General features: G+C 35.6%; 1 protein-coding gene across 1 annotated transcript; it reads right to left on the bottom strand.

Annotated features, from left to right (window-relative positions):
• Positions 1-5,303: 5,303 nt before the first annotated feature.
• OR2L29 (olfactory receptor family 2 subfamily L member 29) lies at positions 5,304-6,242 on the bottom strand. Its single transcript, NM_001391756.1, is given in 1 exon segment — positions 5,304-6,242. A coding segment is annotated over 1 exon segment (939 nt).
• Positions 6,243-12,484: the final 6,242 nt, after the last annotated feature.

Genomic DNA, 12,484 nt, shown 5'->3' with positions numbered 1-12,484 from the left:
CCCTCAAAATAGGAAGGGGAAAAGAAATATTCATTTCCCTTTCTGTAAATCAAACTTTGCTAATTTACTGTATAATAAAACACTAATGGAACACAGTGTGCATTATAAAAGCATCCAAATAGAGACCATGTGCTTTAAAAATTTCATCTTCTTGCCATCGTAGGGGAGGAAGACATTTCCACTACCCTCTCTGGGTTCTTCTGGCCAGAAAACAAATCAAATTCACAGGAGACAGAATAGCAGGAGAAAATTAAACAAAGTTTATAGCATGTATACATGGGAGAGACTCAGGCAAGCTGAGCAACTCACCAAAATGCCTTAAGCCCCCATCTTAAATATCATATCCAGCTAAAGACAAAGGATGATGTTGGGGATGGGTCAAGTCAGTTACAGGAGGATACTAGAAACAGGAATAAGATTATTATGCAGATTTAAGTCCTTGCCTTTGGCATTGATTAAGATTTTCTATAGATAAGGTCATCCCCACCTTCTTCCTGGTACAGAGAGGATGCATCTTTACAGATGGAGATTTTCTTTACAATGTAAATGTCTTCTAACAAAGGGTAAGTAAACTCTACTTTTCAGTTGCTTTCCTGTCTGCAAAGTAACCAGCCCCAAATAATCATCATGCCAAAGAGACATATCTTGGTGTGGCCAATGTCAGTCCCCACACCATGAAACAATAAAAGAATGAATGAGAAGTCCAAGATAATAATTACTAGTTGATAACTGGATGATAATAAGAATGGTTAAAGTGCAATATAATGAAAACGGAGCAGGGACCCTGTGAGAGGAAGAAAACTAGGGTAATTATAAGCCTCATAGTCATCATTGTCCAATTTTCAAAATTATCGGAGTTAGATTCTCATAAACAATGGATAAAATTGGAAAATATTTTAAAACTCTGTCTTCTTTCTATATTGCTCTTCCTAATGTCATTAAGAGCTTTTTTGGAGAACAAATGCCCTGTGGGTGAGACACAATATCAGTAGAAATTAGCTTCCTGCTTTCCTGAGCCATGAGACTACTGGAATAAAAGATTCCAAGAATGTCATTTCTTGTAGCTGGAGTTCTCAGTATTTGTTGGTGATCTCTTTTTCCCCATTTTCAGAATTATTGGCATGAAAAATTGAATTATTCTTGCTTTTGTAGGAATTTCATTAAAAGGGATTTCAATGATGCCATTAAACATGAGCAGAATTTTCCACACCAAAATATGTCTCTTTGGTATAAAGATTATTTTATGCTGGTTATTTTTAAGAATCAACATAGGACAAGTTCTGAAAACTGGAGTAAAATTTACCCTTGTGTAAAAGACATTTATATTTATCAAGGAAATTTTCATTTGTAGGGGTGTCTCCCTCTCTGTACCAGGAAGTGGTGAATGACCAAATCTCTAGAAACCCTCATCAATGGGGAAGGCAGCAACTTAAACCTGTATTACAACCATGTCCTAGTTTACTGTGCCTTTCCTGGTAACCTCCACTAACGGTTTTCCCCTTGGCCCCAACATTTTTGTCTTTAGATAAAGATGATATTTAAGGTGAAGACTTGGGCCGTTTCAGGGAGTTGGTTTTCCTTGGTCTCTCCCATGTAGGTAGGAGTATACATGTTGTGAAACTTTGTTTTTTTCCTGTTAATCTGTCTTTAATTATACAGGAGGTATCTTTAGTCAAAAATCTAGGATAGAGGACAAATTATTTTTCCACTCCTACACTATTTACTAATACTATATGGTAAAATGCCTCCATCTTGCTTTTCAGCAAACTAAATCCAAAGATATGGCATGGTTTCCCCGAGGCTATGGTGTGCCAGGGCCAAAAATAGATACAGATCTCTGGATTATCTCCATTATTCACTACCTGAAATGGGTAAGAAGTCTGAAACAGGTATCTCTGCTCAATTCCACACTCCCTCAGATTATTTCTAATGAAAATAGCAGACATTTTCATAATTTTCCTGATTGTCATGACACCATTCCCTTCATACTCACTCATTCGACTCTTCTTAGGGCTGGCCTCATGGGCATGTGGCCTCTGTGCTTGCTAGGATCTCACACTCAGAAAGGATCCTTGTTTTGCTTAATACTCTGTTGTTGAAATTTTACAATTCTTAATAATTTTATCTCTGAGAATGCATGTGAGCAGAACAGCTACGCTGGGCAGCAGTGTTAGCATGCAGCTTTGGTCCAGCAACAATAGTTGCACAAGTGGGCTCAGGCAGCATGCACAAGGAGCAATTGGCCTGGCCTCTGCATGCGCACCCACACAACTGTTTAAAGTACCACAGGACCCCGAGGGAGTGGCTGGGTTGTGATTTGGGCTTAGCTCACAGGACTCCATTATGGATCTGTTGTCTCTCTTTTAATAGTAGCCACTGCTACTCTTAGCATTAGATAGTATCTCTCAGATGAAATTTTATTCTGTACTACTGCATCTCATAGTTCTACTGAAATGTGTTGAGACAAGCCAATATCTATGGATCAATTTTACTTGTTGATATTATGGCTCAGTCACTATCACAAATAGATGCCACCATTACATCCAATAAAAATCCATCAGCTCAAGGAAACTCCCTTGGTGAAGTGCCGGGTGGCAGTGATGACAGCAGCAGCTGCAGATGAAGCAACAATGGTGGAGCTGGCTACTGCCCGCTAAAGAGAAGAATCTCTGCCTGGCAGCAGCAATGGCCCATGATGGGGTCAGAGGCTGACTTACCCTTCAGTCCCAGAGCCCATCCCTGTGTCCACTAAAAAATTATTAACTATGTCACCTGAGGTCAAGACAGGAAATGCTAGGGAGCTTAGGAAGTAAACTTTGTCAGTAAAGTATTTTAAATGAAAGTGTACACATGGCCATTGCACTAATGCATGTGAGGAAGTTATTAGAAATCATCAGAGCCCAGAATCCATAGTTTTCAAAGCTGCTGCAGCATTGCAAAACAAACATCCACAGGATCAGAAATAGTAATAAAATTTAAAGATAATTTGAAGATTTAAAATTTAATATGACAGATTATTCATGGAATCGAAAAGTCTTTTAATATGAAGTTTCAGAAATCAATTATTAACAAAAAGAATAAAAATAGCATCGATTTAACTTGTAATTGAAAATATAATGATAAAATGAATAAATAAGCATTTGCAAAATGAAGCCACTTTTGCTTTATTATACAAAGTGCGTAACTTACCAGAAATTTGAGAGGAATTTCTAAAATGCCATTTGTTAGATTTATATTTAAAATTAAATTCAGACTTACATGAAATTGATTTATATGGATAGGTTGAAATTTATTCATAAGAGAAATCTTTTTTAGAAAAAAATTCTCCTTGATAATCATTAGTTCTACCTGTACCGTAATTTATATTCTGATATAAGGTATCAGAAATTCAGTCTACAATTTCACAACCCATGAGCACTCTTAATATCTCCAGTAACTTAAGCAGATTCTTCTCAAAATTAAAAACATCAAAACTTAACTGCATCTTAGCATTTGCCACCAGTGAATGACAATATTTTCATTTATATTGATAATAAATGAAGTTCCTGAAAAATACAAATTTTGACGAAAATAAGTTCAAAGAAAAGCGAGCCAGAAAAATCTTATGACTGATAAAGATATCACATAATAAAGTATTATTATTGATTATATATAAAATTATGATACAAAAATATTGTTTGTAATTTGCATTTCATTTTATAGCTAATAAACTGATTTTGAAGGAAAAACTTTATACTTAACACCAATAATGGTAGTCTTTCCTGCTTTTGAACGAGGCCTCATATTTTCATTTTGTGCTATGCCCTTCAAATTCTGTAGAGTATGACCCTTCCCCTCCCTGCCATTCCTGAGAGGGTAAAGAGCATTTCTACACTTATCACTGATGGTCAGTGACACCACTTCACCTAGGGAATTTCCTTGAGCGGATGGATTTTTATTGGATGTAATGGTGGCGTCTATTTGTGATAGTGACTGAGCCATAATATCAATGAGTAAAATTGATCCATAGATGTTGGCTTCTCTCAACACGTTTCAGCAAAACTAAGAGATGCAGTAGTAGAGAATAAAATCTCATCTGAAAGATATTATCTAATGCTAAGAGTAGCAGTGGCTACGATTAAAAAAGAGACAACAAATCCAGAATAGAGTCCCTTGTGCTAAGCCCAAATCACAAAACCGAGACTTAATACCTAATTCAATTACAATTTCAACCTTCCCCAGGGCTGGAGTCTCAAACCAGTCAATCTGGAATTACCTGTCAGCACCAGTAAGATAACTCACCTAACAGACCCCTGCCATCCCCTAAGGGAAGGTGATCTTGCCTGAAACAATCAGCTCTTTGCAAGAATGACTTTCTTGTCCCTCCTCCACCTCTTTACAAGAGCTCCTTGTAAAGCCTTTCAGAGCTCTTTTCTATTTGCTAGATGAGATGCAGCCTGATTCATTCAATAAAACCAATATACTCTTCAAAATTTACTCAGTTGAATTTGTTTTTTAACGTTACTTAGGAAGTAAACTTAGTACATGTAGAATGCCAGGGATGGGTGTGGGAATGTCTTTGACTAATTAATTCCCACTAATTTGACTAAACCTTTGACCCACTCATCTTATAATTAACTTCACAGTTTCCTTGACCTCTGTTAGCACCTCCAAGTTTTTATTGTTGTCCTGAGGTCTACCTGAAATTGAATCATTTCCTCATCACCCTAATAGAGACATAAACCTCTCATATTCCATTCAGAGTGTTATAAGGAGATCCAAATCCCCAGTGAAGTCTTGAAGTCTCAGCTAAATACCTGTAATGATAAGTTTCTTTAAATTAAAAGAAAGACTAACTGGCACAGGTAAATTACAGGTTTACTATGAGAATAACAAGAAGTCTTCTGACATTCAATTAGATCTTGACTTTCAGGGAAAAGTTTTTTGTTTTAGATATATTTGAAAATACTAGAACTGCTATGCTGAATGACAACTTCAGTTAGTGTCTGCTTTCATTTCTACATGACAATGATTATCATGGACATCATATCAGCAAAAAATACATGAATTTGAAAATTAATTTGAAATTGATGGGAAAAAGCACCATGAAGAAAAAAGATAAGGCTTAGAACTTTATATATGTATATATATATATACACACGTCTGTATATTTAGAAGATAATTTTGTCCAGACCTAAGTGATATTCTTCCTTTCTACATTAATTGTAGTCCTTGCACTCTAAGCATAACATAATATTTTTAATTCTGTACGTGGATGAATGAACTTATAACCAAGTCCTGGGTACACATGCGAAAAGCTTTGTCTACATTTTTTCAGTGCAGATTCTCTGAATCACTCTTCTTAGGGCCCCCATCACCTCTCTGTTTCTCAGGCTGTAGATGATGGGGTTTAGCACTGGGGTCAGGATGGTGTAGGAGACAGCCAGAACCTCGTCCTTTGTTGGAGATCTGAGGGATCTTGGATGTAGACAAGTGTAAACAAGTGGAACATAGTAGAAAGTCACCACAGTCAGGTGGGTGCTGCAGGTGGAATAGACCTTCTTCCTCCCTTCTGCTGAGTGCATGTGGTAGACAGCAAGGACAACCCGGCCATAGGGACATGCAATGCCAATGAAAGGATGCATGAGGAAGAGGATGGTGCTCATAAACACTGTGTACTCATAAACCCAGGTATCCATGCAGGCCAAAGTCAACAAGGCTGGGACATCGCAGAAGAAATGGTTGATGGCCCTGGATTGACAGTAACGGATATGGAAGGCATATGTGGTATGGACACAAGAGTTTACAAAGCCCATTATCCAAGATCCTATTATCATCAGCACACACACTCTTTTGCTCATACGGATGGAATAGTGGAGAGGAAAGCAAATAGCAATATAAGGATCATAGGCCATAGATGTCAAGAGCAGCGCTTCTGCACCTCCTAAAGTCAAGAAAAAGAAGCTCTGAACCCCACATCCAATAAAGGAGATAGATTTGTTTCCATAAAGAAAATTAGAAACCATTTTGGGGACAATGGTGGAGATGTGATTCAAGTCAATGATGGAGAGCTGACTAAGTAAAAAATACATGGGTGTGTGGAGATGGGTGTCCAGGAAGATGAGAAGCATTACGAACAAGTTGCCAAACAGAGCCACTAGGAAAATCAGAACAACGACAATGAAGAAGAACAGGCCAATTTTTGATGGTGGAAACAACCCCAATAAAATGAAATCAGTTGACGTTTGATTATAATTTTCCATAGGGTGTTAATATGATTTTTCCTAGAGGCAGACACAAGAGCAAGTGAGTTAAGTATAAAACTATAAGCTCTTTTTAACTTATTATTTTAGACTGTGTATTATTTAAAATTTTACAGCTCTTAAATGAAGAACTGAACTTACCTATTTTGGGAAAAATAAACCTCATTTTCTGATCCAGAGATTAAAATGTGAATATGCAAACATTTGTGGCCAAAATATTTTGTAAGATAATGTTAAAATTATTTTAGAAACAAGATTTCTGTTTTGACTTAATTAGGATAAATATGTTTATTGTCAAGTTTCATTTACACAATGTCATCCTCTTCTGCCTCCTCACTCAGCTTCTGAATGCTGCAAAGACAACCCTTTACTTGACCATCTACACACACTTATTGCAGCGTTCATGACTCTGCTCAAGATTTCCCAAATAGCGTGTTTTCTGTCTCTCTGCTTCTCTAACACATTTATAACATTATACATTGCTTTATGACACTTTCTTTTACTCATTCATTTTTCCATTTTGTTTTTTGTATTAAAAATTATCTCCACTTCTAGATAAGTGTGTGAATTTAAGCATATATACTTATCACTTATCTTTTTCAAAGCCCAAATATTATGATGATAAAGAAATAGATGTGTCATAAATGAAAAGACAGCAGGTAAGAAAAAGGCACAATGAGAAATGAATTAGTTCAGAACTCTTTGAAGGAAGGAATTTGGTTAGAGAAATGTTCAGTTACTTAAATGGAGAAAAAGGACTTTGCACCTTGACAGTCTTCACGGAGGTAGGAGGAGGATTCTCCTCCAGAGACGTCATAAGTGAACAAGTTCCACACAGTGTGTGATGTTTTAGTCTTAAATATTATTTTAGAACCCAGTGTTCCCAGACTTTTAAGGAAGTTCCCAACATGAAAGAGGAAGATGCACTAATGTACACACACACACACACACATACGTATTCACACACACCCCAAACAAATATAAAGTGAGTTCTACATCATTGGGAAAATGCAGAAAGAGAATGCATTTTTAAAAATTAGGATTCATATCTTCAAAGAAGTATCAAACATTATTGTTTCACAATATATTATTAGATTTATTTAAAACGTGTCAGATAATAATAAAGGGTTTTACAAATTAACATATATAATAATTGATAAAGTGATTAAGTGAAAGTTTCAAAGACAAAGTGAAAAATCTACTGGATTTTTGATGGTGGAATAACCTCAATAATTGACAGTTTTCCATGGGATTTTCATTAAATTTTTCCTAAAGACAGAGACAAAATTGTTAGGATAGAGTAATAAGGCATTTTTAATTTATAAGTTTAGTCATACTGTGATTTATTCATGAAAACTTGCAGCTCTTAAATGAAGAACAAAATTACCTATTTTGAAAAAAAAATCTACAGTTTTTGCCTCACAGATAAAAGTTTGATGAGACAGGGGCTGGCCCCGTGGCCGAGTGGTTAAGTTCGCGCACTCCGCAGCAGGCGGCCCGTGTTTCGTTAGTTCGAATCCTGGGCGCGGACATGGCACTGCTCATCAGACCATGCTGAGGCAGCGTCCCACATGCCACAACTAGTAGAACCCACAACGAAGAATACACAACTATGTACCAGGGGGCTTTGGGGAGAAAAAGGAAAAAATAAAATCTTTAAAAAAAAAAAAAAAGCTTGATGAGACAAACATATGTGGCCAAAATATTTTACAGACATCTGTGAATTTATAAGAAAAAACATATTCCTTTAATGAATTTATTAGGATGTAGATATATTCCCCAACATAATTCCAGCATTACTAATTTCAGACCTTATACTTTAAGTGTATGCAAAAAAATTCAATGTAAATGCATAAAATATAGACCGATATTTGAATACATTTTTATGACCCTTAGGGAATGAGTTTTTATTTTATAGTGAAGCCCTAATACCTCTCAGACTACAGTAGCCTATCAGCTCATGTCGGAGACCTAAACTCATTTTTTGAATTCTCCTCAAGAAGTTTGCCAATTCAAGCTGCTTAGGTATCATTTCATTATTTGCTTCTTCCTTTTGGAAATCTACAATGAATCCTTATTGCCAAATACCATTTATGCGAAGTAATTTTCTTCTGCCTCCTCACTCAACCTCCAACTGCTCAAGTTAAAATAGACCCTTTTCATGAGAATCTATACTCTAATTTCATTGTAGCTTCGATGACTCTGCTCAAGGTCTCCCAAAAGATATGTGCTCTGTCCATCTGCTTCTCAATGCTCATATAACATTATACATTATGAAATCTTTTCTTACTCATTCATTTTTCCCTTTTGTTTTTGTTTATTTAAAACTGTATTTGTAAATGAGTATGGGAGTATAAACATATCTATTTATCACCTCTCTGCCATAAAACTCAACTAACATGACAATAAAAAGATAAATGTTATAATTTAAAGAAAGTGGGGCTGAAAGCAAAGGAGAGGGCTCAGAGATGAAAGGGTTCAGGAACTTTTGGAAGAAAGAATTTTGAGAAAAATTCAATCTCTTAAATGGAGAAAGGGAGATGGCATCCTGAGAACCTTCTTAGTGGGAATGAGTGGGGAAATTCTCTTTCAAAGAGAATATCATCCATGAGTAAGCTCAGCATGCTGTTCCCACAAAGGGGCTCTAAGTCTTCAGTCTTATAATACTGCTCTAAGACCAAAGGTCATCAGACTTTTGACGAAGTCTCCAAATGAAAGAAGAAGATACACACACAGACACACATGCACACATACTGAGTTAAAAAATGGTTGGGAAAAATGCAAGAAATCTTTACAAAACAATTTCAAATTCAGAGAAATATGAAAAGTTGTTAAACCCACAGTAAAAATATCAAGAGTAATATAAGAGGAAATGTCAGGTAACAATAAAGGAGTTCTAAAAATTACAGATACAATAATTAATGTAATAGATTCAATGAAAGCTTCAAAAGGTAAATTGCAGAAAATGGATCAGAAAGAAAACAACCACCACCAAACAAAAGTCTGACATTTAGAAACAATAGATTTAGAGAATTCATATAAGACGATGCAATACATACTTATGGGCATTCCTAAAAACGCATGTGACATAATACTTATAGAGTGCATATTATCAAATAAAAACATTTTTCTCAGAAGTGTTATGTGTGAGCTATTCCATAACTTTTATGTCTCTCTCATTTTTAGTATTCAAATAGCATGGAAAGAACCCAGAAAAATAAGTGAGAACTAATTTGTGAAAGCACATTTTCTTAAAAACTTTAAACATCTTCGTTTTTTTTTTTGAGGAAGATTAGCACAGAGCTAACTGCTGTCAATCCTCCTCTTTTTGCTGATGGAGACTGGCCCTGAGCTAACATCCGTGCCCATCTTCCTCTACTTTATATGTAGGACGTCTACCACAGCATGACTTGACCAGCGGTGCCATGTCCACACCCAGGATCCGAACTGGCAAACCCCACGCCGTAGAAGCAGAATGTGCAAACTTAACCACTGTGCCACCAGGGCAGCCCCTCTAAACATGTTGAAAATTATTTCTTCACAATTCTCAATATCAGCTATAAAAATAAAATCCTAAAACCTTCTTCAGAGAAATTATAGTAACAAAACGAGAATTGTATGCATTAATAGCCAATAAAATAGTATAAATTTTCACAATAATATTATATTTTTTATTTACAACCAATAAATTTTAGAAGATGGAACAATGCCATCAAGCCATGTCTCCAGATAAAGTGGGATGTAACTATGTTGAGAGCACGAGTGGAGGGGAAGTGGCCAAGGTGGCAGTGGAAGGAGGGGTCAGCTCCATATCAACAGTGTCCTGCATCACAAAACACAGCCTGGTATTTGGGATTTAGGAATCAAGCATTAGGAGATAAGCATAACGCTTATAATATGAGGGAACTATAGGGAAAATTGTAAAATAATTTGAAGTTATTTGCCTTGCGGGTCAGAAGGAGTGGGTTATGGAGACCATCCTTTTACCCTGTGGATTTTGATGCCATTTTCATTCATTATTTGAGTAAAATATTAAAGTGAAATACAAATGCTTCACACAATAATTTGCAGGTACTCTAGTTATTGCTTATGTGACTCTCCAAATAATTTGTAAGAAAACTAAGGCTTGTTCCTGGGCCTATGTAGAGTAATAGATTTGCAGTTATTGTGCAGTTGCTGACAATTTGCAGAGGAAAAATGGGAAGAGCAAATTTCTTTTTATCAATTGGAATTTAGATTCAACATGAGACAAGCATATAAGACTATCATAAAATGTATTTTATATTAGTAGATTCAATACTGAAGAGATTGAAAATGTAACATTTGTATTTAACAATGAAATTAACATTATTTTATCATTTGAATTTTATATAGGGCTAATAATGACAAAGATTCCATGAGGTAGCTAATAGCATCCCAGCAAAAATCAACAAATGGGACTCCATCAAACTTAAAAGATGCACAGCAAAAGAAACAGTAAACAATATAAAAAGACAACCTACAGAATGGGACAGAATTTTTGCTAACCATATATCAGATAAGATGTTAATATCCAAAATATGTAAAGAAATCACATGACCAATAAAAAAGCAAACAATTTAATTTGAAAAATTAAGCAGAGGATCTGCATAAACATTTTTCCAAAGAAGATATCCAAATTGCCAGCAGGTATCGGAAAAGCTGCTCAACATCATTATTCATCAAAGAAATGCAAATCCAAACCACAAATCACCTCAGACCTGTTATAATGACTATCATCAAGAAGACAAGTGATAAATTTTGGTGAGCATGTGGATAAAAGAGAACCCTTGTACACTGTTGTTGGGAGTTTAATCATTTAATCACTATGGAAGATAATATGGAGATTCCCCAAAAACAGTAAAAATATATCTACCATGTGATCCAGCAATTCCACTTCTGGGCCTATACCCAAAGTAAGTGAAAACAGGATATTGAAGAGATATATGCACTCTCATGATTATTGCAGCATTATTCATGATAGCCAAGATCTGGAAACAACCTAAGTGTCCGTGAGTGAATGATAGGATAAAGTAGAAGTGGTATATACAGGCAATGGAATATTATTCACCTGTGAGTAAAGACATCCTGTCATTTGCAACAACATGGATGGATCTTGTCGATATTATGATGAGTTAAGTGACACAGAGAAACACAAATGCTGTCTGATATTACTTATTTGGAGAATCTAAAAAAACCAAGCTTTTAAAAACAAAAAGTAAATTGGTGGTTACCAGGGATATGGGGTAAGAGGATGGACAGCTGTAGTTTAGGCGTGCACACTTGCAACGAGTAGTAAATAAGTCCTAGAGATCTAGTGCACAGTATAGTAAATATGTAAAATGATAATATCACAATCATAAAAGTTACTAAGAGACTAGAACTTAATTATTTTTATGGCTAAAAAGAAATTATTATTGTAATATGATAGAGATGCTAATTATCACTAGTATAGTGTTTATATTATAATTTATAAAGTACCAAATCAAAAAGTTGTATGTCTTAAATTTGCTCAGTTATATGTCAAACATATTTCAATTAAAAACAAGATCATAAGAGAATACTATGAAAAACTATATGCCAACAAATTGAACAACCTGGAAGAAATGGACAAATTCCTAGACTCCTACAATCTCCCCAAACTGAATCAGGAAGAAATGGAGAATCTGAATAGACCAATCACAAGTAAGGAAATAAAAACGGTAATCAAAAACCTCCCCAAAAACAAGAGTCCAGGACCAGACGGCTTCTCTGGAGAATTCTACCAAACATTCAAAGAAGACTTAATACCTATTCTCCTCAAACTGTTCCAGAAAATTGAGAAAGATGGAGAACTCCCTAACACATTCTATGAAGCCAACATCACTCTGATCCCCAAACCTGACAAGGACAACACAAAGAAGGAGAACTACAGGCCGATATCACTGATGAACATAGATGCAAAAATCCTCAACAAAATTTTGGCAAACCGATTACAGCAATACATCAAAAAGATTATACACCATGATCAAGTGGGATTTATACCAGGGACACAGGGATGGTTCAACATCCGCAAGTCAATCAACGTGATACACTACATCAACAAAATGAAAAACAAAAACCACATGATCATCTCAATAGATGCAGAGAAAGCATTCGACAAGATCCAACACCCATTTATGATAAAAACCCTCAGTAAAATGGGCATAGAAGGAAAGTACCTCAACATAATAAAGGCCATATAT

This window comes from Equus caballus, chromosome 19, assembly GCF_041296265.1.
Source record: "Equus caballus isolate H_3958 breed thoroughbred chromosome 19, TB-T2T, whole genome shotgun sequence".
Classification (NCBI taxonomy): Eukaryota; Metazoa; Chordata; class Mammalia; order Perissodactyla; family Equidae; genus Equus; species Equus caballus.
The sequence above is the reverse complement of the archived record's forward strand: the minus strand, read 5'-3'. Positions and strand labels throughout refer to the sequence as shown.